At 34.3% G+C, this 26,431-nt stretch overlaps 1 protein-coding gene across 2 annotated transcripts in view; it reads left to right on the top strand.

Moving 5' to 3' along the window:
• The window catches only part of LOC136034659 (pre-mRNA-splicing factor CWC22 homolog), a 51,266-nt gene that overhangs the window by 7,649 nt on the left and 17,186 nt on the right, over window positions 1–26,431 (top strand). For both annotated transcript variants that reach the window (XM_065715974.1, XM_065715975.1), the window contains exons 3-9: window positions 2,076–2,298; window positions 5,795–5,923; window positions 9,017–9,205; window positions 10,089–10,248; window positions 11,696–11,839; window positions 20,803–21,029; window positions 22,975–23,255. In XM_065715974.1, coding sequence (XP_065572046.1) covers window positions 2,076–2,298; window positions 5,795–5,923; window positions 9,017–9,205; window positions 10,089–10,248; window positions 11,696–11,839; window positions 20,803–21,029; window positions 22,975–23,255 — 1,353 coding nt within the window. The remainder of the gene's footprint in view (window positions 1–2,075; window positions 2,299–5,794; window positions 5,924–9,016; window positions 9,206–10,088; window positions 10,249–11,695; window positions 11,840–20,802; window positions 21,030–22,974; window positions 23,256–26,431) is intronic.

Raw genomic sequence — 26,431 nt, 5'->3', positions numbered from 1 at the left:
TAAATTTAGGCCACTTAAAGTTTTAACTATTATAGCTATTCAATCATAGAGCTCCATACTTTTCTGTAAAAAACTTCTGCTAACAACCTATGTACTTATTTTATGTTTGGATTTATTGCTAAAGTCTTATTATTGGTAATATATAAATACTTTTTTCATATTATGGCCATTTTGCCAGTCTGGATGCACATAGTGTATTTAGATTTAGTTGAACATTTTATGAACATTTTAACTGAATACCCCTAGCAATTCCTAAGATATGGTACTTATAGCCTACCAATTTTACAGCCTGGATACACACAGTATCTTTTGATTTACTTCAACATTCCCTGAAAGTTTCAACTAAATACTATTTGTTGTTTCTTTGATATTGCAGATACGCCTTTTTAAGAACCTGGATATACAAAGTATCTTTTGATTTTTGTTCTACTTCTCCCTAAACATTTCGTAAAAGTTTTATTGAACATTTATACCCATTCCTGAGGTATTGTAGATACATCCCCCTCAAATATAATGATTTAGCACAATATTCCCAGTAAGTTTTAACTTAACACTCTACCTGTTCTTGAAATATTGCAGATATTCCCTTTGGACAGGATTGATGTACACAATATATTTTGATTTTGTTGAACATCTCCCCCCCAAAAAAAACAAAATTCCCGGAAAATTTCAACTTAATGCATTTAGCCGTTCCTGAGATATTGTAGATGTGCTTCTTGACAACCTTGATGCCCATTGACTTCGATTTAGTTATATATTTTACTCAATATTCTCTGAAACGTACAACGTATTATCCTTAGCTGTTTTTCAGATATTGTAGAAATGCTTTTTTGACAACCTGGCTGCACGTAGTGTATTATGATTTAGTTCAACGTCCCCTTAACATTCCCTGATAGTTTCGACTTAATAACCTTAGCTTTTCCTGGGATGTTGCTGTCTTTCTTTTGACAACCTGGATGTATATTGAATCTTTTGATTTAATTCAACACCCTACCCCCTCAACATTCCCTAAAACTGCCAACTCAATATTCAAGCCGTTCTTCAAACACTGTAGATACGCTCTTTTGATAGCTTGGGTGCATATAGTATTTTTTGGTTTAGTTCAACAGTACCTGAAAATTTCAACTTAATATCCTTAGCCATTTTTAAGATTTTGCTGATACACCCTTTAGACAACCTGGTTGTTTGTTTTTATCTATTTTTATTTTCCACCTCTACATTCTCTGAAAATTTCAGCTTTTACTTTTAGTTGTTTCTAGAATATTTCAGATGGGCTCTTTAGATGACCTAGAAGTACATTGTGTCTTTTGATACAGTTCAACCTGCCCCTCAACATTCCCTGAAACTTCCAACTTGATATTATAGTCGTTCTTGAATTATTGCAGGTACGCCCTTAGATAACTTTGATGCACACAATTTCTTCTGATTTTGTTCAATATTCCATGAAAATTAATGCTTAATGCTTTTAGCTGTTTCTAAGATGTTTAAGATATGTCTTTTTGTTGTGTCTTTTGATGTAGTCAAGTATCTCTTTGAACATTCCGTAAATATTTTCAACTTATACCCTTAGCCGTTCCTTAGATATTGCAAAAGCCCCCATTTTCCGTTATAAAACATGTTAAAACAATTGCTTAAGTGTATTATTGACAGCCCCTTCCTCTTGGGCTTTGGAGGGTCTTGTCATTCTTGATGGCATATTTATTTGACCTTTCAACTACTTTGAGGGAAATGGCTATCTAAACATTTTGATCGTATGAATTCGGAGGCTACTGATCGAATGTATTTGGGACTAGAAAAAAGGGTAAGATGAAGGGGCTACTTGAGCTCCAACTACTTTTGACTCTTTAAAAGGGCACTGGAATTTTCAGTTTCCAATCGAATGAACTGTCTGTGTATCATTAATTATTTACCCTAGCAAAAAAGAAAAAAGAATTTACATTAGAAAGTGGAACTAAAAATTTGCCATTCAATCTTGCTTCGTATTTTGGTTATAGTAATAAAAAAGAAAATGTAACATAATCAGTAACTAGTTAAACAATAACTTGCATAATTCTGAGTTTTTTCTTTCTTTATAGCCCTGCATATCAGCGCATCGCCTGGGAAGTGTTGAAGAAAGCTATCCATGGTCTTATCAACAAAGTTAATGTAGCCAATATCGCCTCTATAGTCCGAGAGCTGTTCAAGCACAACATCATTCGAGGGAGGGGTCTGCTCACCCGTTCCATCATGCAAGCTCAGGCTGCATCTGAATCATTTACACATGTATATGCTGCTTTGGTGGCCATCATTAACACAAAGGTTAGTATGTGCATGCTATTATGTATTTGGTAATTAATCAATTTACCGATTTGAAACGTGGATTGAGTTATACGGGTGGAGCAATATCAGGGAGTTAAATAATTTATGTCAGGAAGAGTGTGACTCAGTGGAAAACTAGCCCTCCTAGGGAGAAGAATTAGGACATAAGATTTACCAAATAAGGCAAGAAATCGTACATTTATTTCACTTTTGCAGCCTGAAAATTTTCAATGCATCATTAATTTGAATCATTCCTGTAATACATATCTGGGGAAGGGAAAAATTCTTAAAGCGAAAGGGAAGAAAAATCCTTAAAGGAAAAGTGAAGGAAAAAATTCTTGGGATACAGAATTTACCAAATAAGGTAAAAACCTGCAGAATTATATCATTTTTGCAGCCTGTAATTTTTTTACTGTAGGATGGACTTTAATAATTCCTGTAATACAGGTCTGGGAAAGGGAAAAATGTTTAAAGAGGAGAAGAAGGAAAAATCCCTAAAATAGAAACAGATGTGCAGGAAACATAGGAAGGAACGTAAACATCTGGAAATTTAGGCCGGGTTGAAGGGGGTCTTTGCTAAACTTCGTTTTGTTCCCATTTAATAACCTTCACAGTAGTCTCCTCTATAGGCCAAAGGACTCAAACAAAGGAAATATTTTTAAGGAAAAATCCCTAAAATAGAAACAGATGTGCAGGAAATATAGGAAGGAACGTAAACATCTGGAAATTGAGGCGGGGTTGAAAGGGGGGCTTTATTAAACTTTGTTTTGTTCCCACTTAACAATATTCACAGCAGTCTCCTCTATAGGCCAAAGGACTCGAACAAAAGACTTGGTATGTTGTGGTTCTCAAGCTATGAGGACGCTTGCTAATATGACTTGATGTCTGACCTGAAATATCCTTAAAGAGGAAGGGAAGGAAATATTTTTAAGGAAAAATTCCTAAAATAGAAACATAGGAAGGAACGTAAACATCTGGAAATTTAGGCGGGGTTGAAAGGGGGGCCTTTACTAAACTTTGTTTTGCTCCCATTTAACAATCTTCACAGTAGTCTCTTCTATAGGCCAAATGACTCGAACAAAAAACTTGGTATGTTGTGATTCTCAAGCTATGAGGATGCTTACTAATATGGTTTGATGTCTGAAAAACAATGAAAAAATAAATAAAAATGTTTTTTCAACTGGAAGTAAGGAGCAGCATTAAGACGAACAGAAATTCTTACGTAGATAAGGGGGTTCGTCTCCTCCTCACTACCTCGCTCGCTCTTTGTTAGTGTATTATAGACTTGATATACCAAGACTTGACTTTAAAATCTCTGCAGTAGATTTAGTTTGCTAGGAAATAGACACCTTGACATAAACAGATTTGATACAGAAATATGCTAAACAAAATTAATACATACCAAAGTGCACACATAGGAACCAGCATACCGGAGTTTTGACTAACAGATGTCCATTGAAAATACTTCGAGATACAGAAGTATTGTGTATCTCGCCCAAAGATCCTCTATCGAGCCTCAGTATATACCCGGATTTATGTTGACTGGTATTTTGAAAAATATCCTCAGGCCATTTTCTACATATCTAAGAATTTTGGATAAAAGATCTCAGTCCAAAATCAGTAATTGTAACTGACTATAAACACGCTTAGGCTTCCTAAGTTTCCCTTGACTATATTAGCACCACTTCGGTTTAGTCTGGATTAGTCCCCCTAGTAAATTCTCTGTCACATGAAGCCGCTAAATTCTTAGAAAAAAATACTTTAGGTTGTGGCAAATAGCCGAAAGAAAGTTTGCATTTCATTAAAGTTAGATCTGCTTTTTAAATCCTCCACAAAGGTTAGTCCATGTCCGTTTCAGTGGTTAATTGAAAATATAGGTGTATTCCAGAAGTCATTTATCAATAATGATCAAATTGTTATTACCTTCAGCCTAAAATGGTCTATAACTGGGAGTTACCTGCTAAAGTGCGTTTAAATAAATGTTATAAAGTTACAATACATAGAAATCAGTTCAGTTCACTCGGGTTTATTAAAAAGAAAAAAATAACAGTCATAACATACATAATCTCTCATCTCTATGCAAAACAAGCATGCTTGAGTCCCTTATCGCCTCAAAAATAAATACGGACTATGGCTTTTCCTCCACTCCTCGATACATTCATGGCCCCTACCAACAAAAACATCCTTACAAGTCCCCACCTTTTCATCCAGGAGCACACCACTCCAATCCCCACTTTGACTTACTTGACTTAAGTCTCCTGCCGAGCACTGCTCGGCGTAGAGAGTGACGTCTGCTTCCTCCATCCACTTCGGTCCATGGCGAGCATTTGCTCTTCGCCCTGTCTGATGTTTGCCATCGTCAAGAACTCGGACAGGCTGTTGGACCAACGTTTTTTCGGTCGGCCCGACCAACTTTAATAGGGTCGAAGTCATAGATCATCTTTGCGGGTCCCTCCACAAAAAATCCTGGCCTGAACTTTCCAAACCTGAATTATATTTCAAGTCTGTTTTCAATCGAAATAAGCAAAAATATGTCATTGTTTTATTGCTGATAAGGGCAAATGACATTTGATTTTAGTATTCTCTGGTATGTAAAATCTCCAACATTCTGGTCAATAAGTATATACATAGCGTAATAAATACACAAACATCATCAGTGTTCTTAAGATTTAGTTTATTAGTTTTTTTTGTATCAATGGTTGAAACTAGCAGAACATGCCAATTTTCTACTTTCAGTTTTTTCAGTTTGCTTAATAATAACTGTCACCTTATGTTTTATTTGAAAACTGATTATTCCCCCCCCCCTCTCACTGCAGACATTTAGCACAAGAGCCAAAGTAGAAGTCGCAATGCTAGATAGTAGCTTGACTGATTTGACTGAATCGAAATTATGTAGCTTGTGATTTTCGTTTTGTTTTTGAAGAGTTCTGTAAAATCTTGTTTCTTTTGCTTTATGTCTCCCAGTATTTCAACCAGACTCGATCTTGTTTTTTGGAAGGTTTTGGTGCGATTGTTCCCTTGTTAGGTTTGGAATTGATGTCGTTTATTTGTTAACAATCGAGTTCGATAAAAGCACTGACACTTAGAAACAGCAAGTGAAACTGAACTGCAAATTCTGTCTCAAAATTATTCATGAACTAAAATAAACTAAGACTTAGAAAGAAGCTCTTTATTTAAAAAAAAGACTAAAAGTTGCTGTAAAGTAACTAAAATTCATTAATAGTCTATTAGAATAACCTAGTGATTTCAAATAAAATTGTCTTGTTATATAGCTTAAGGGGTCGTTTTGACTAGATGGCAAAATATTTCTGAAAAGGATCCTCGGTGAAACTATAATGGACAAACTTACTATTCTCTAATATTACTAGTTTTCAAGGCAAACAAACAAGGCTGATATGATCATTTGAAGATTCGCCTTATCTGTCAATGCTGATTAAAAGAAAAACAAAAGCAATTGATGGAAGAACTTTAATCGGTTGAGTTATTGTTATTTCAGTTTCCTAACATTTGCGAGCTGATGCTGAAAAGATTGTTGCTTCAATTTAAACGTGGTTTCAAACGCAATGACAAGACGGCGTGCATTTCGGCTTCTAAGTTCATCGCCCATCTCGTGAATCAACAAGTCGTAAGCTGATTTTATTTTGTTTTTAGATGTTCTTCCATTTTTAGTAGTTTTCTTCCATTTTAAACCTAGTCGTGCTTTTAAGACAGGAACAAGTCCCCTCCACATGTAAACAGAGTCTAAGTTAACCCTCGAATAAACTAAGAGCTGTTTACCTATTTTAAAGTTTTAGCCAGAGTTGTAGTCTTTAGGACTATGTTCAGTCTAGAAATTGCATGTGTATTTGCTATTTGCTCTTTTGGTATTTGCACAGTATAAATGTCAAGTTGTGATCCTAAAATAGAAAACCAATGCATCACTTCGAAATCATTAGAAAACTCAACCAAATCTATCATAATTATTGAGGCTTTGATTATTTTGCCTTGGTTCTATTGAATCTATTTTGAATCGCTCATAAAATAACTGATTGAACATTAATTTATTCGACCTACTTATTACTTAAAATTTTTATTTACGTATTATTTACGCTTTTATTCCGTAATTTTTACGGGCAACTTATTATCTAAGTGTAAATTTTATTATGAAAATAAATGAAATAATTGTGTAAGATATTTGCAAATGATTAAAATTCTATTGCGCTCACTGTTTTCAAAAACCCAAATAGTGACCATTTTTAACAAAATAACGGCTTTCCCTATATAAAATTCCCTATAAATAATATATATTTTCCTGTATATAAATTTTATTTTATTATGAAAATAAACGAAATAATTGTGTAAGACATTTGCAAATGATTAAAATTCTATTCTGGTCACTGCTTTCAAAAACTCAAATAGTGACCATTTTTAACAAAATAACGGCTTTCCTTATATAAAATTCCTTTGAGGGGTAACTTCCTCGTAATTATTCTTGTGAATTCTCTTGTAAAAAAAAGAGAATAATATGCAGTGACTCTCTAAAAATCTCTCTAAAAATCATATGTAGAGCCGGTATAAGGAAGCTGAAGCTTCGGCCCTAGGCTAGTACTTTTCAATAAGTCAAGATAATTTATAGTTTTTTTCTGGTCTTTTATTCTTTAGTAGCGTATCTAAAGCCGATGATATTAAGAATATCCAGATGATAATTCTGGGGGGGGGAATGCCAAGAAGAGGACAGTAATCAAATCATCAGTAGAGTTTGGCTATGACGGAATTAAATATTACAATATAATTCTAGCTGAATCAGTTTGATTTGAGACAGTGCTTCTGACATGCGAAGACGTACCTGAGTACAGGGGGAGGGTAGGATAAGAGAAAATTACCCCTCAGATTGGTCAACAGGATTTCTCCCTTAAAATTAGAAAATCCAACCCTATGAAGTTAATCTTTTCCGCTTATGGATCTTCCATTTTTGGAGCCCTCTCCCCCCTGCCTCCTTAAAAATCATATCTGAAAGCCGGTATAAGGTAGCTGTAGCTTCGGCCTAAGGTTAGAACCTTTTAGTATGTCAAGATAATGTTTTTTTTCTGGATTTCATTACTTGGCAACATATCTAAAGCCAATGAAATTAAAAATATCCACAAGATAATTCAGGGGGGAGAATGTCAGGAATAAGACAGTGATCAAATCACCAGTAATTGGGATGACAGTTTGGCTATGATGGGATTAAATTCTACAATACATTCTAGCTAAATAAGCTTAATATGAGACAGTGCTTCTGAATATGCGAAAACGTACCTGAGAGCAGGGGGGCGGTAGGATAAGGGAAAAATGTCCCTGAGATTGGTCAATAGGACCTCTCCTTTAAATTTAGAAAAATCCGTCCCTATGATGTTAACCTTTTTCGTTTCTGGTTTTTCCTCTCCCCAGAATACCAATTCCACCTCCTTTTCAAGGGGAGTTAATTTGGTAATCTGGTCAGTTGATCAAATCTCTTTTGAAGAATATTATCATTCGAGTTGACTAAACTTGTCATGTTTTTACAATCTGGTTTACTATAGATTTAGGCCCATAACTGATAAAGCAAATGATTCATTGGGAGGCAATCTAAAAAGTACTAGGACTTCTCGCCATTTACTTTATTTTTTTCAATTTTTTTTTTTGCCTACCCCTTTCCAAACGTTAGTTCTCTTAAATATAAAACAATTTACTTTAGTCCTCTTTAAAAACAATTTGACAATAATAAGCGCAACAGAATGTTTTTATCCAGCATATATGATCTAAGAATAGGGAAGTACGATTTATCATCTTGTGGTCCATGATTTTAAATTAAACAGCCTCCGAAATCTGATGTTTTTGTATTCATCAGTGTGCTTTTTTTTTCTAAATATAGTTCGATATCATCAAGTACTGTAAAGTATTTTCGAAGTAGATTTGACTCTTTTATCGTCTTAACACGTAGAATTGTATTCAAAGAGCCTGGGCCCTTCCCCAAAGTCATTTGCAGAAAATTTCTCATATTTCCAGTATTATTCCCGTATCTGGCTCTCCCTCTCCTGTTCACCCACTCACCCGGAGTTTTTATCAAATTTGTGTCCCCGTTAAAAGTTCCGGTCCCCTCTAAAAAAAATTCCAGGTTTCATGTCTGATCCAGTATTTTTACAGCTGCTTTTTGGGCTCCTCCCTCAATCTGAGGCACTGCTATTTCTTGTGATTTCATTCATTTTTTTGCATAATGAGCCTGTTTTTTATTGTTCCGTTTTTGTCTTACCAGCGTCCTTTATGCAAACAGTATTATTTGATTTCAGGCGTATGGGGCTGGTAGAAGTGTTTAACAGCAATGGCTAAAAAAGAAACTATTTTTTTTCCAAAACCAATCCTTTCTGCTATTGTATAGAGAGTACTTTCGTGTTACACATTCACGCTGATATACCTCCTTAAATGACTAGACAAGCACTTTTTATTGTTTTAACTAGCTCCTTACCTTTCTTTTTAACGCTACCAAAAGTATACCTTTCTCAGGCAACCCAAATAACTGTAATTATTCATTAAATGTTTTAATTTGTCCTTCCTACACATTGGACAAATGCAAAGCCCATCCTGTGATCTAAGCTTCGTAAATACTTCTTATTCATCCAAGTCGTATGAGATGACCTCTTGCTGAAATTACTTATTTTATTATTTTATGAATGAAAAAGTGTTTATAATTATTCTGTAGTGTTTTCCCTGTTTTGTATAGGTTCATGAGCTTATTGCACTCGAGATTTTGACCTTGCTTTTGGAGAAGCCAACTGATGATTCAGTGGAAATAGCAATTGGGCTATTAAAAGAAGTGGGAATGAAACTTTCTGAAGTGTCGCCAAGGGGACTGAATGCTGTTTTTGAAAGTCTGAGGCACGTTCTCAATGAATCTATGCTTGATAAAAGGGTGAGTCCAGTTGAATAGAAAATTTCATGAGAAAAACAAAGATGTTGATGATGTATTGAATTTTGGAAAGTTTAAGCTTTTGTTTTGTTCTAAAGGGATAGAAAATTAATATAATCATTCTTTCTGCTGACGATACAAAAGTACTATTGGGATTTTTTTTTTATTGCGTTTTAATGGCCAAACAATTAACGTGCCGCATAATGAAATCCGAAATTTTCATTGAAATAAAGTTTCGGGCTTTAGATTTTAGACAGTTAATCAATAAATGCAATTCTATATTCAGATAGTCAGAAGTTCATTTAACAGCAGTCGCTGATGTTAAAAAGTTTGAAGGAGACTGTTTATGCCAAATAACAATCCAGTACTTGATTTGTATTGATAGGCCTTAAAAAATAAAGTTTTAAAAGGATATGCTGTATTTCCTTAGTATACGCTTTTAAAAGGAGCAAGCTAATTTGTAATTTGTTGTCATCCTTCTGAGAAGATGGTCTGAATGTGTGTTCTCAATTTCTGGATTCGGTCTTGCTTGTGGCTAGTCCCTTTTGAAGCAAACCGTTCAGTCATTCATCATGTACATTTTTTTGGTGGTGACAAGGCTTAGAAATCATTGTCACTTTTGAGGTTGTCATATTTTTTTGACCCGGTTCTAGAGGCTTAGACTTCCATTTAAGGAGTCTAAATTTTTCTTAGACCCTAAAACATACGTATAAATTCTGATGGTGGTGGGCTCAAGAAACAGTTGCCTACCCCCCGAGGTCCTCACGCTTCCTGTGGACCCTGGATGAAGGCTTTCGGGATTTTTTTTCTCCTTTATTTACTGTTTGATTTTCAGCTATGTGCAAAGGTTTAGTTAACCGTGTTCAAACTGTTTGCCTTATTCTAGGTTCAATATATGATTGAAGTAATGTTCCAAGTTCGAAAAGATGGCTTTAAAGATAATCCATCTGTGGTTGAAGAACTAGACCTTGTAGAAGAAGAAGATCAAATGACGCATATTATTAGTCTTGAAGAAGTGCCGCCGGGATGTGGAGAAGACACATTAAGTATGTTTTCATTAAATATATAAACATTTATATATTTTTTATTCAAAACATTTCTAAATGGAAATATCAGTCACTAGACAGTTTATTTAAAAATATTTTTAAAATATTGGCTAATGGCGCTGGTCAACTCTTTACTAGGTTATGACTACTGCTGCAATCACGATACGGGAAACTATTTATAGAAGTTTTTGTTCTTTGAATATTGGTGGTCCACTTTTGTTTTCGTGGTTCTAAGTAACCACACTGATTAACCTGAAAAAAGCCTTGTCTCTAGCTGTTAATAATTTATGTCTTTAGAAAGTAATTACAACCAAGTTTCTTTCTGTTGGATTCAGTTAAAGATATAATTTTTTTTTTTTTTTACGGTGAGCTGCATGATGAAAATAACATTTATTCTAAATACCTTAACACCATCTTTTTAATGTTTAAACATTTTTCAAATTCAGTATCTCCCCAGAAAGGAAAAAATGATGGCAATAGTTTAGCTGTCCAATCCAAAAATAGTTTATCTATATTTTTCAAAAACTACGAGAGGAGCTTCAATAATTTTGTGTGAAGGCTGGATTATCGGGCTTTGAAAAAAAAGCGTAAATGAACAGCATTTACCCATCAGTTTGTCATGCTGATCTGTGCAGAACTATTTGATTTACGAAACCTTGACCAGATTCAAAACTCGACCGAATCAGCTCCAAAAGTTACGCAAGAAGTTACCCTTCACTCAGAATCGAGAAAAGGTGGAGATATATTTTTTGGAGATTGGAAAGTCAAGCTGTTGTATATCATACTGATACTTATATATAAAATATTACGTTTAATTATATAAAGTTTATGATAACAAATGGATTGTGTCAATATATTGAAAATTGTTGCCTTATTAGTTTAAGTTGTTGGGGAGTGGGCGGGGCTTGCTTAACCATTTCCATGTGTGTGTCTGGTTGTTTTAGTATGTTAGTGGTTCATGGCTTGTTTAGCCTGGAAGGAATGGAAGTGACGTTCGTCAGAACTTAGAATGTCATTTCAACTACATAAATAAGGCTGCTAGCTGATCATGTATCGTGTTGCTAATAATTGGGACAGGTATAAAAATAATTCATCTCTGCAATTCAACTCCTGCAGTGGTTTCCTGCAGATCAGACAGGTTTTTGACCCAACTGGACTATGATGGCATGTTTAAGAAGGCCGGCATCTGAACAATTAATATTAAATTATTTATTCTCGAGCTCGTAACTTTTGATCCGTAAGTCTAAACTTAATGGAACTTATATATTTAAAATCAGCATTAAAATGCGATTCTTTTGATGTAGCTATTGCTATCAAAATTTCGTTTTTTAGAGTTTTTGCTACTATTGAGCCGGGTCCCTCCTTACTACAGTTCGTTACCACGAACTGCTTGATAGACACTCTTATGCATTGACAAACAAATAAAAGCTGTGGCCTCTTATTCCAGATATTTTCAAGCATGACCCTGACTATCAATCCAACGAAGAAAAGTATGATGCAGTTCGTCGTGAAATTCTAGGAGAAGAAGTGGAGGCAGGAAGCGGTGAAGAGACTGAAGGTGAAACAGAATTAGAAGAAGAATCAGATGAAGGTAGGTTCCTGTTCAGTAATTTTTTTTCTCTCTCTCTCCTTTGTTTTATATTTTTCCTGTTTCCTCTTTTCCTATTGTTCCTCTTTTTTGGAATTCTTCCTTAACTCATATCTCTCTCTCTTATTCTTTTTAAAATTCTTTTCAAGAATCTTCTTAACTTTTAATGTCCTTGTTTATCCCTCTGGATGTCCCTCAATTTCTTTCTGGAAAGGCAGTTTCTTGCTGGGTCTTTCCAGTTCAATAATTTTTCTCTCTATTTTAATTCTATCCTAATTTGTATGTCTCTCTTCTTTTCTTTTAAAATTATTTTCAGCTATATGTTAAATCTCCTTCTAAATCTTCTATCTGCTAAATATCCTATGTGTTAATTGTACTTATCTTGTTCCAGTGTTTTTTTTTTTTTTTTTTTTTGTTTTTTTTTCACACTAATACAAAAGAAGAAAAAAACTAAAAAAGGTAAAAACTACAAAAAAAACTAAAAAGAAAAAAAGAATAAAAAAACTGAAAAAAATAAAAAAAGGCAAAAACTACAAAAAAATAAAAACTAATAAAAAAACTAAAAAAGCTAAAAAACTAAAAAAAACTAAAAAAAACTAAAAAAAGGTAAAAAACTAAAAAAAACTAAAAAAGAAAAAAACTAAAAAAAAGGAAAAAACTGAAAAATAAAAGAGAAAAAGAAAACTAAAAAAATATGAATAAATATATATAAAAATAAGTTGTTTGTGGGTTATGTCTGTCTGTCTGTCTGTCGAGTGACGTCGTGTTTGTCCGCATATGACGTCTGAATTATTTCACACTAATACAAAAGAAGAAAAAAGACTAAAAAAGGTAAAAACTACAAAAAAAACTAAAAAGAAAAAAAACTAAAAAAGCTAAAAAACTAAAAAAAAACTAAAAAAAGGTAAAAAACTAAAAACTAAAAAAAAACTGAAAAAACTAAAAAAAGGCAAAAACTAAAAAAAAACTAAAAACTAATAAAAAAACTAAAAAAGCTAAAAAACTAAAAAAACTGAAAAAACTAAAAAAAGGTAAAAAAAAACAAACTAAAAACTAAAAAAGAAAAAACTAAAAAAAAGGAAAAAACTGAAAAATAAGAGAAAAAGAAAACTAAAAAAATATTAATAAATATAAAAAATATAAATATAAATATAATATAAATTAGCAATCAACAAAGCACCGAGACACAAATGACGACCGGGACACAGGGAGTATAAATGACTACCAGGACATAAGTAAAAAAAAACTAAAAAAACTAAAAAAATGGTAAAAACTACAAAAAAACTAAAAACTAATAAAAAAACTAAAAAATCTAAATAAACTAAAAAAGAAAAAAAAGAAAAAAGGAAAAAAATAAAGGAGAAAAACAAAACTGAAAAACGAATGTATATACAGACCGGGACACCGGGATACAAATGACGACCGGGACACAGGGAATATAAATGACGACCGGGACACAGGGACACAACTACAATGGGGACGCCGGAGGGTACAGGGGGATATAAATGACGACCGGGACACAAGGAATATAAATGACGCCCGGGACACTCAAAGAGAAATCACAGACTGGAACACCGGGACACAGGGAATATAAATGACGACCGGGACACAGGGACATAACTACAAAGGGGACGCCGGGGTGCACAGGGGGATATATAAATGACGATGGCGACTCAGGGAATGGTCGATTAGCAATCACCATCAACAAAGCTCAAGGGCAATCATTAGAATCATGAGGTATAGATCTGAATACGGATTGTTTTCCCATGGACCATTATATGTTGCATGTTCAAGAGTCGGTAAACCTGACAATCTATTTATATGCACAGACAATGGGACAGCAAAGAATGTTGTATATTCGCAAGTTTTACGTAGTTAAAAACATATATATATATATATATATATATATATATATATATATATATATATATATATATATATATATATATATATATATATATCTATCTATCTATCTATATTCACAGGTGGGACATAGGGACACAACTACAATGGCGCGTAACTAATATGGCGCGTAACGACTTACGCGCGCGGGGGGGCTTGGGGGGGGCGCGAAGCGCCACCCCAACAGCTAGTATTTTATAAAAGTGTTTTATCTGTTTTCTGTGGTCCATTATAAGCAAAGCTTCTTGGGCCTAGTTACTGCTTTACTTTTGTAATAGTTTTTCTTTTAGTATTAATAAATTGATTGATTGATTGATTGAGTATGGTACGGCACTAGGTGGCCCAGAAGCTCCACAAACAAAAGTGACATCTTTTCTTGTTATTATTTTTAATTTATTAATTCAAGTTGATAAGACTTAAATTGTTGCAAAGATCAAAGAACTGTATCTAATTAGTCACAATTATCATGCTAAATTATTTAAAATTTTCTAGTTAGACCTTCCATCAAATTGTAGTATCAAAATGTTGTAAATCAAAGAAATTGCCGTTGACAGCTGTTCAGAATTGGACAAAGCTGTTTTGATGGGTTCAAAGATGGGCCCAAAATAAATACAAAAACAGTTTTTCTCAATTACTTCTTATCCAACCATTACTAAATTTAAGCCTGTGTACGTTTGTGTTCGATTTTAAAAGAACAGGCATGGTTTATGTTTTAAAAATTCTGAAAAGAGATCATTAAGTAGAAATATATATATATATATGACACTATGACACTTTACTGAAGCTCGTTGTGCATCAATTAATTTTTACTTTCCACCATATTCACCTACACAATGTCAATTTTGGCAAAAATTGGGGCAGAATTTGATGACGAACAATCATGAAAAAGTCTTTCGGTTTAAGATATCGAAAGCTTTTTAGAAATCTACAGGTTTCAGTTCCGAGCGGTGGAGCGTTAAGTTATTAAGCTGTAATGCTGTACGCTTAAAACAACAAGGATTTAGTGCGACATCAATCAAATAATGCAATGGTGAGGTTTCTTGGTGAAAAACTATTGAATTTTCGAGAGAATGCTCATGTGTTTGTGGTAAGAAACAAATTAACTGTTTTGATCAGCGACGAAACTGCAGTAATTATATAGAACTTCTTTCGTAAAAACCCAAATACGGGCAATATTTTTCTTAAAATCTACATACTTTACTTTAGGAAAAAAAAATTCTATTGAAAACATAGGCTTTTAGTTTGATAGTCTAGATGTATAAGTCGCTTTTTCTTTAATAATGAAAAGCTATATCCTGAAGATAAATCACGGAAATCGCTTAGAAACCTAACCTAACCTGTCACCATCAAATCTTAAACCTGAAAAGAAAGAATCATGCCGTGCTTGGAAATAACCGAGAACTATTAAAGAAGACGTAGGTCTATCTAAGGTTGTGTAAGGTTTCATTAAACAGTTTATTACCAAAAGCTGTCATTTTGTGGAATTCACTTTTGAGGCCACAGAACGCAATTGAGGAGCTTTTGACCCTATTTTATGCTAAACCATACTTGTTTATAAATTACTATTACAAGCAAAGAACCTTAATCGGATATGATATTTGGCTTTGCTTATATATTAAATACAAGAAAACCTTATTTATTGACAAATTGCTTTTTTGCTGAGTATGGCAATATAGAACAAAATTTCTTGTTAAATAGGTACTGTTTGCATTGTTATCGGTCAGTGAAGTTTTGTTTCATAAAACTGCTGATGTTCAGTATATTTTGGGTTTTTCGTAGATACTTTGTTGCAATACCACGTGCGCTTTAATTAAAAAGGTTAATCGGGATTTTTTTTCCTCTACATTCATTATGTGGGGGATATAGCTTTTTATTTTGACCATGATCAAGCTTAATATGTAACTCCTTACGAACTTGTTGTATCTCTTTAAATATTTAATTTGCGGGGAATAGTTGAGGGGGTCCTTACACTTCCCTTGTTCCTGGGTAATTTCAGTGTTCTCTGATGACTATTTGCTCCACCGCCGGCCACTCTGATTGGACGACGCTGTGTGATTTTGCATCTGAATCGGATAGCCAACTAATTTTGCTTTCTGCGTTAGTGGCCATTTCATTCCGAAAGGGAAATGAGCAGCGTGAAGCCGGATTTGGTTTATAGCCCTGCTTCGAAATATGTCTTCTAAGCAGTCAAAGCGGGTAACAAGTATGATGAAATAGTGGGGAAGCCAGCAAAGTATTTGAAAGGCAGTTGACCGCTATGTCTACTCGTTCTATAGATCGTTATAAGCCCCAGGACATGGTCGTTGATCTGATAAGAGCCATCCGGACTTGTGATAAGAAGAGAGTAGACCTCCCAAAGTTTGTAATCTATGATCCTGACGAGGTACCCATACTCTCAGGGGAGGTGAAAGTCACACTGACTCGACAGTTCAATGAGCTTCATTCTACTGTGGACGATCTTCAAGACCATTTAAGCTTCCTCAGATCGGCACAAAACAAGGCTAGTGTGACTGCGGGTGAAAATACATCATATCTTCCGGATTCAGCAAAACCTTCTTACTCTGTGATTCTCAAACAACCTCTGAAAGGACTCAAAAGGCCCAACAGTTGTAAGGAGTATCTTAAGGGCCTTGCTGGTGATTGCTGCACCCATTTAGTGAAGCTGAGGCCTCTTAGCAAATAGTGGCGCGTGGTACTTGATGACAAAGATGCAGCAAAGTGTCTTACTGAAGCCCTAAACAGTTTTACTCACCCTGAGGCTCGGATGAAGACTCCCGCTCAATAGGATATTATGAGACATGTTCCCGGTGAGGTCTCGCCAAAAGATCTATGTCCAATGATTAGGAATTGCACGAAAGCCACGAGAATTTTACAAACTTGCTGATACAAGTTGTTTACTTTCAAGTCTTTGAAAATAAGGACGATTTACAAGTAGCAATGAACAGCCATATAACTCTGGGCCATGAGTCCTTCCAAATAGACACGTATTGGTATTTGCCGATAAGGTGTTTTCAGTCCCAAGAGTACGGTCACGCTGCTAAGGACTGTTAAGACTCTATTCGCTGTTCCCGTTGCAGTGGCAATAATGTGAACAATAAAGATAACCCTGTAATGCTGCACTAGAGCTCTCTGTAAGAAGACACACCATCCGTGCTACAGTGTTAAGTGCCCCTTAGGCAGAAAGCTCATGATGAAGACATGACCAACTCTGAGTTAAAAGTGTCTTTGTGGAATCTGAATGGTGTTGTAGTCAATAAACTCCCACTGATTGAAGGCTAGATGTCTTGCAACGACGTTTTATGTCTACAAGAACATTTCCTTTCAGACGACTCGTTCTCTCTGTTAAAAGTGAAAGACATAACTCGCCTTTTCGCGGTACCAGCGAAGAATTTGGGCAGAGGAAGACCTTCCAGTGGACTGTCGAGACCGAACGTTTCCTTGGCATAAAAGTTGCAAATATGATAATATATTGCTGCTACTTACCAACTGATTATAAGAACTCGGCTTCCGAAGAAAATTTCTCTCGTGCAGCAATAAAGCTTGTTAAATCTTCACAGCAGTGCAGTGTGCCTATGCATCTCATCATGTTATTCTTGCCGTGGGTGAACTCTGGAGCGATGAGTTTGCTTGATTTCTCGCTCTGCTCGGACAGCGTGACTGCAAATGACTCAAGCTATGTTGACTTCAGCATATCAGTGTCGGATCATTTACCAATCTTCAAATCTTTCGTTATTGATAGTGTTCTCTTCAAAAAAGATGAAATGAAACGGAAGTGGGAATTTAAATGTGACTGCAAGAAAATAAATGATGTTGTATATAAAGCAGAGCTTGATGCCACACTTGACAAAATTAAGATCCTTTCCCAAGCTGATGCAATCCTCAGAGCTCACCGAGTCGGAGAAAAAAAAAACATTCTAATCAACATTTACTGTAGTGAAATCATACATGTCATGCGTTGTGCTGGGTGTTGTGCCGTTCCTCTACGTAAAGTTCATCTGGGCTCAGAAATACCTGCCTTATTGATAAATCTAGCTTTACAGCAAAGTTGCAAATCTTCAAAGTTTTGGCACCAAATATGGAATGATTACGACCGGTCAAAGTCTGGTGCTGTTAATGATATTCGGCTATATACCAAACGACGTTTTCTAAGTGTCTTGCCAATCACAAAGCTGAGATTATTGACAGCAGGAGCGAGCGTCTCACAGCTAACCCAAATGGAATCTGGAGATTCATCGGGGGAAAAAAGTCAAAAGGTGTCACTTCAGAGCATCCAAGTGAGAGTGACTGGATCGAAATATTTCACGAGCGAATTTTCTTCACGTGATCCAGTGTTAGAAACCCGCTATGAATCACTACTAGTGAATAGTCTATTTATACTGAATCAGATGTTGGTTTTGTAGTTACGGCCTCTGATATTTTAGTGCTATCATTCATTTTCGAAAAAAGTTCCCTTGTGGTTATGATCAATTATGTGGTTTTCATTTATTACATGCAAGTGATAAGCTGCTGCTGCATCTACATTTGTTTTACCAAATCATTTTTGATTCTGGTATTGTCCCCGATTCTTTTTTTGTTGGTACATGAATTCCTGTTCCGAAAAAAAGATAAAGATAGCCGGCAATGTCGTTCCTATATGCCAATAACAGTTTCTTCTGTTGTATGTAAATTGCTTGAGCTACTAATGATTAAGAACGTAAATAAGGCCCGTTCAACTCTGGACAACCAGTTTGGCTTTAAGGAAGGCTATAGTCGGGAACACGTGCACTATATACTTGCCAACGTTCTGATGGATATAGAGAATAGTGGTGAATTTCTCATCCTTGCGGCTCATGATGTTTCTCGTGTTTTCGATTCTAGTTTGCATTCCCATTTGCTGTATTGTGCGCAGCAGCGAAGTCTCAACTGTTCAGCTGTGCGGGTATTTAAAAATCTGTATGTGAGATTATGTGTTGTCATGCAAGTACCTACGCGTCATGGTTACGTATTATGTAAAGCCGTTATTCGAAAAAGGCTACCCCAGAAAAAGGCTAGAATTAGTTTTGTTTTTAAACGTTTGGATCTTTCCATACTCAATTACGCTGACAATATCTCGAATTTAAGTAGAACTGTATCATCTGCTTTTGGAGAATTTTTCTGCGCTTAGTAGGTAATATGCCGAAATTGTTTTCAATTTAAATGCTTCGATTGTGAGGTCCTTGCTTTCGGCAAATCTGTCGTTGATGTTGGATGTGTACAGTTAGGAAATCAGAGTGTTCAGTTTTCTGCTTGTATGAAGTATCTTGGTCTCCCGATAAGGGATAATGTAAAAGCGACAAGGGCTCCTCTTAGCTCTCATCTAAGTGAGAAACTTAGAAGAGCGTTTGGTGTGATAGTTTGCTGTAAAGCTTGCTACAGCAGGCGTATTCTCTACCGTGTCTTCAACGCTTTTGCGATATCTCATGTCCTCGAATTGACTCCATTTTGGAATATGTTTAGAGCTACTGATAAAAAGATTATTAGATCCCTATATTTTCGTTTCACGAAATTTCTCTTGTGTATATCTCCATGGACTCGAAACAAAAGACTAGTTTCAGCCTATGAATTAACTGAGCCACTAACCATGGCTGAGGAGTGTCGCAGTCGCTATTTTTCTAGGCTTGACAGGACAAACAGCTTCCATCCTGCAATATGTTAGTAGAAATATTTGAATCTATTCTTGGTAGTATAGATTTCTTTTTGAGTGTCTTCTTCTTTCTTTTCTTTTCTTTTGTTGTTTTTCTGTCTTCTCATCTAATCCATATGGAACCCTTGTGTGTGTTTTTGGGCAATAAAGATATTGATTGATTGATTTCATTGCTTACTGGTTCGACTGGTACTTTCTAAAAAGAATCGGGATAAATCATCTGAAATTCACCTCGCTATCGAAAAGCACACTAAACCACAAAAAAACTTAAGTCGTGCACCTTCATGTCCCTAAAATCCTCATGCTGTTTTCCAGCTTTTTGAAATGTTAGTAAAGGAAGGTTTGATTTTATTATTTTTGGAGTGATTTCAAATCTAAACTCGCCGACTTTTCAACCTATAAAGTGTAAAAATCACCAAAGAAAAAGCATCACTTGGGGATTTAGAAGGAATAAAACTATGATAAATCACTTCTATTTTGCTATGTAATAAAATTGGTGGTATAGAAAATTACGGACAAATAGTATTTGATTTTAAGTTTTCTTTAAAAAAATTTTATCTTAATATTACAGTCATAAAACGTTTGGCTGTGCTAGTAGCACGGTTGCTATAGGGTCAAGCACTTTTGTGCTATTTTTGAACTATTTTAGCAACCCCGAGCTCATGCTACAGTGCTACACATAATAAAATAGTGAAAAATGACACTTTCATGGTACAGGTGGCAAACCTGGCCACCAGTGGTCTAATGATGCGCCACTAGTCATGCAAACTACGCGATTACCTTCTCTGGTGAGGTTGACTGTATCTATGTCAAAAAGAAAAAAAAAGGAATTTTTACTCACATTGATATTACGAACTTGTCACGTTTTATATCTTAGCGATATTTAAAATATTGGTAATTATTTTCAAAATTGCAGATTTAGGGTCTTCCCCATAAGAGAATTCAAATAAGAAAAAAAATTACCTTCCTAACCTGATCGTATTTACGTAGAAGCATCCAACCCCTGGGAAGACTGAACCGGTGTTGCTTCATTAAAATATTTCTTTACAAGAATCTAAATCCAAATCTAATTTTTTATTAACGTATTTTATTGTGTTTTGCACTGAATAATAGAAATTAAAACAAGAAGTGTGTTGTAATGAACAGTAATTAAAGAGTGACGCTCCTCAAAAGTAAGCTTTAAATTGGAATTTGGATATAGTATGAATATACACATTTATAAAATTTGTGATTTATCCTGGGTCTAAAAATTTTGAATTTTATAGGTTCAAACTAACATTAAAAGATGATACCGTGGGAGACTTCGTAGGAAAAGCAAAAATACTCTCTAAATATCAATGTGTATTTTCAAAGCTAAATAAGAAAAAGATAGGGAATAATATGTCATCTTTTAATATTTTAGATGAAGAAAAGAAGCAAACGATTATTGATGAAACGGAAACAAATTTGACAGCTTTAAGAAGAACAATCTATTTGACTATCCAATCCAGTTTAGATCACAATGAATGTGCCCACAAACTCATGAAGATGCAGCTTAAGCCCGGACAAGAAGTGGAACTGTGCAACATGATCTTGGACTGTTGTGCTCAACAGAGAACTTATGAAAAGTTTTTTGGACTTTTGGCCCAAGTAAGTGTTTTCTAAAACGTACACAAAGTTTAGTGTTGAAATTAAGACTTGATCTAGGAGGGGGGCTCGGTTAGAATACCCTCCTGAAATTTTTGTTTCGTAAAAACGTAATAAAATGCGCGTAAAAAATTGATATGTTTTTAAAAGTTTTTGTGTGTACGCCCCTTTGTCAACAAATATCCTGGATACACCATTGGATCAAAAGATATTCTTTTTTGCTGCATCGCTTTGAACTAACTCAAGATGTTTATCAGGCTTTAGTGACTGAATCGGCTTCACTGCGATCGGGTGACTGGTAGAAATTTTTTCTACCTTATAACAGTTTTTTTTTTTTTTTTTTTTTTTTTTTTTTTTTTTTTTTTTTTTTTTTTTTTTCCAAAAATGAACCAAGTCAAAGTTGTGAAAATTCAGCAAAATTATTGGTAGATTTCTACAACATACAAATTATTCGATCAGTGCTTTACTGTTTTGTTTGTAACTTTTTATACATTTTTTGAGCCCTTAAATATTGTTTCAAATCTTTGTTCATGTTTTCGCGGATATACAAAAATTGATGCAAAAAATCACGACCGCATATGCACGCGTTTGCAACTTATCGCAATATTTTTGAACAGATAAATCTTTGATTTAATTTTTTCACCTAATTATTTGTTATTTATTTAAATATTTGAAAACACGTCATAGCTTACATATAAACCCATCATAGCTTTTAATACTCGTACCCAATAATTTTGACAAATTTCAACTTAGCGATTATGTTTTGCAATTATTTAATAGCGAGTTCTTTATTTTTGAAAAAAAAAAAATTTCATTGCGTCGTTAAATTTTTTTTAATAATTTTGAAAGCTGTCGCTCATTGCTACATTCTCGCACTGATACTATAATTGAGTTCCAAGTTTTTTACGCAATATGACGGATGCTGAAACCCACTCTTGACGTAAGACAAAATTCACACGAAAAATCTGAACGATTTGAAATTGAACTTCTTAGGAAAAACAAATGGAAAGTGTTATTGTCTTAAGTATAAAATATTGTGTTATAGGACATACAAAGCACAGTGTTTTTGCATCTCTAATTTTCCATGTATTTCCTGGGTCTGAGAATTGTTTACGGCCATCTCTATTCTTTCAACCCTAAAATTTACCGATGTTACGTCCTCAGTTTTAATTCCAAAGTTTTTAGCTGATGATACAGACCCTTTGAACTTTTTTGAAGAAACCAAAAGGATTGAAAGAAAAAGAATTTGTTAAATAAAAGTAGGTTGCAAACTTGTATTCGTATAGTAAAAGAACCTGCTACAGGTTTGAATAAAAATAGAAATTTCGTGCTGACTAGCTTGGAAATGTCGAGCTTAATAACAGAAATTCTCAGGAATTTATATCAATCCAGATCAAGGCCTGAATGGTTCTGTCCATCTACCAGCTATGGCCCGTCACTTTTTTTTAGTCTTGAAGGTTTCTTTGAAGTTACATTCGGCTCTCTCTGACTGTAAACCTTGAACGAAGGGGTTCCAGGATAGGCATATTCCAGGCGAGTTATTTCTATTTCTCAAGATAAGAAAGCTGTTAATACAATCTTTCTTGAACTACAAGTGAGAAGCGGGAGTATGTATGGAAAAGAAAATCCTGGGAAGATACCAGTCCCTCTCCCTTTTAATTTATTCCAACATCATCGATTGTTGCTCCTGATCGATGGCAAATGAGACAATTTTTGCTTTTCAATTTCTGTTTTCCATAGAATGGAGTGGAGGATAAATACGGAAAAAGTCTAATTCTGTCTAGATAATATAAAGGACACTTTGGCGCTGCAAAAAAAAATACGTGAATATTTTCTATATTACATAAAATTCTTTGGCAGGAGGGGGTGTGTGTCTTGATGGAATTTAGCTGAGAGATATCCATATATAACTGACCCTCATTGTTACTAAGGCTTATTTGTATTTTAGAGATTCTGCCAGATCAAGCGAGAGTACCTTCCTCCTTTCCAACAATTATTTTGTGATTCTTATGACACCATTCATCGCATCGACATTGGAAAGCTGCGGAACGTTGCCAAATTCTTTGGACATCTGTTGTTTAGTGATGCCATATCTTGGGAAGTTCTTTCTCATATCCATTTGAACGAAGAGGAGACAACATCGGCAAGTCGTATCTTTACAAAAATCCTGTTTCAGGAATTAGCTGAATATTTGGGGCTTCAAAAGCTGAATAGCCGCCTTAAAGATCCGTAAGTTAATAATGTTTAGTTGCTAGGTTTTTAAATACATCTTAAAGGCCTTTCTGTTGCAATATGTGCAGCAAAAGTGAAAATAATATGTTGTTCTTCCATAAAGATATCCTCGTAAAGATATCTTCAAATTCCATGGAGATGACTACTGCACTTTTTAGAGTAAACTGGATATGAAAAAGGATCATTTAGTGGATCATTATCCGCTAATTGCATTTTCAAAGACATATATACTCCAAAGGAGATAAGGGAGATCGACCATACCTGGTACCAATATTTTTGGACCCCTTGGCCCAAAGACTACCATACATAAATACCATATAACTCAATCCTACATAAATTCTCAGATGCAAAATGGTTTCTCCGACATGCTTAAAAACTTTATTTTTGCTTTCACTGAGAAGTTGAATTAATTCAGATTCAGATTCATTTATTCAAAAATTTATATTCATCAAAATCTTCAACTCGCCCAAATGGAGAGACAAGCTCGACTACTGGGCAAGACATATAAACAAAATTTAACAATCCTCATTGATACAGAACAAACAAAAAATGAACCACTATTTCATCAATAAAAAAAAAACAAAACATTATCTTTAATGAGAGTATTTCAGGTGGAGTAAGTGGAGTGAGGCCAAAATAAAATATAAAATAAAAAAAATTTACCAACCGTTCTTGCAAGCAGATTCCATTATATAACTTTTTAATTGTCTCTTGAAAGATTCTTTTGGTAACTCAACAAATCTATTTAATGAATATTTGTTGGCTATTGATAGGATCATATACCGGAGGTTGAAACAGGATCTTTTATTTTTCACCAGAGGTAGTTTATACGGGTTAACACATCTAGTTATCAGTGAATTTTGATGTTTGGACAGTAAATTCCGGTCAAAAAAGAAACTATGTACATGTTGAATCTTAAAAAACCAACTAGATAATGGCAGATGAGATTTCTGTGTAAGAGTCATTATGTCTAGAAACAGGTAAGAAGTACGTGTTTCAGAGATGATATCTGTACTCCTCGGGTGTTGTAAAAACTTATCTAGAATTCGAATAGCTTTGTTTTGCAGGGTTTGTAGTGGTTTAATATGTGATTTAAAAGTCAGCAAAAATATAGCTGAGCAATATCGGAGGGAGGTGTGCATCAATTAGGCAAAAATATAGAATTCTTAGAACCTTATATGAGAATAAAAATTTTAGTCGGTGGAGCAAACCTATATTTCTTGATAATTTTAGTCTCAACAACGAAATGTGTGTTTTAAAATTCATGGTAGGGTCAAAAACGATACCTAAATATTTTGCTGTGCATACTCTTTTGATTTCATGAATAGTATCAATGGTAATTTTATTCAGAGAAATTTTTTTCTACTTTTGATTTGATCTTCCGTAAATAATAAATTCTGTTTTAACAAAATTAGGGACAAGTTTGTTTATTTGGAACCAATTTGTGAAGGATTTTGCAACTTCAATCAGTTTTTCTTTCAGTACATCTAATGTTGGTGCTTTTAAACTTGCTGCAATATTATCCGCAAACATAATTGATAATGCATTTTCAGGAGTAGATTTAGGGAGATCATTTATATATATATTAAAAATAATAGAGGTCCTAAAATTGAACCTTGTGGCACACCAATATTATTATTCGATGTCTCATACGAATATTCACCATCAATATCTACCACAAACCTTCAATTGTGCTAATATGATTTGATTAATTTTAAAGGTGCTCCTCTTATTCCCGTATTTTCAAGTTTTTTAAATAGAATTTCGCGATTTATAGTATCAAAAAGCAATGTAGTATCAAAAAGCAATTTTAAAATCAAAAAGCAATGTAGCTGCAAAACAATCATCATCTAAAGCATCATTAATGAAAATATGTGTCGCGGCGACGGCATCTTCTGTCGATCTATCTTTTAAAAAACCAAACTGGAACTTCAAAAGAAAATTTATCTTTTCCAGAAATGATGTAAGTCTATACTTCATTATTTTTTCAAAAACTTTAGTCAGTGGGGAAAGGAGTGCAATAGGACGGTAATTATTGGGATCTTGAGCCTCAGCTTTTTTTAATATAGGGATTATTTTAGCCTTTTTCAGAAGATCAGGGAAGACACCATTTTTTATGCTCGTATTTATAACATGTGCAAGAGGCTCATATATTACTCCTGATGTTTTCTTTAAAGGATTTGTCGATATCCTTTAAACCGAATTTCTCTCTTTAAATGAAGCCGAATTTTCTCTCTTTAAATCACCAATAGCTTTTTGGTATTCATTAAGTGATACTGGTAGCATATACAATGATTTATCTTCGTTTTGGGGCAAAAATCGTGTATAATCTGATGACTCATCCAAAAGATCTCTAACCAATTCTTCACCAATTTTACTGAAATGCTTAGCAAATAATTCTACGATATCCTTTTTTTCAGTTGATTCATTAGCGTCATTTCCATTATTAAGACTGAAGATATTTCCTTCTCATAATAATTTCTTTCACTTTCTCTCAAAGTTCTAGTCAGAGTATTTTTGTACAATTTGAATTTCTGGATTTTTTCATCAGACGGATAGTTGCGTTTAATTTTGTATAGTCTATTTTTTTCATTAATACATTTTAATAGTCTCGGGGATATCCATGGTTTTTGTGGCATTGACTTGGGTGTTTTCCTTTTAACTTTCGGACATATATCATTATAAACATCATTAAATGATTTATAAAACATTTCCAATGTCTTGTTTGCATCCTCAGTACTGACTACTTCCTTCCAATCTATATCTCCTAGCTTAATAATTAAACCTGCAATTGATTCATCATTTATTATACGACCTGTTTTTTCATTACCTTTATTTTTTTAGATCTGGCTAAATTAAATTCAGAAATTATCACACCGTGATCTGAAATATCGTTTAATATGACAAAAGTTGAAAAACAAATACTATTAGAAAAAATATTATCAATTAATGTTGCTCCATTATCATCTATTCGAGTTGGAATCAGACATGATGGGAGCAGTCCTTGACAAAGAATTAGTTCTAAAAATTCACTTGTCTTCGAATCATTTTGCTTTGCTTGAATTTTATTAGGTCTAGGTTGAAATCACCAAAAATGAATATTTGCTTATTCATTTGTGATATTTTATTTAATAAAATTTCAAATTGCATCAAAAATTGATCTATGCTTCCGG

Source organism: Artemia franciscana, chromosome 13, assembly GCF_032884065.1.
Source record: "Artemia franciscana chromosome 13, ASM3288406v1, whole genome shotgun sequence".
Taxonomy (NCBI): domain Eukaryota; kingdom Metazoa; phylum Arthropoda; class Branchiopoda; order Anostraca; family Artemiidae; genus Artemia; species Artemia franciscana.
This window is presented reverse-complemented; position numbering and strand designations above follow the sequence as displayed.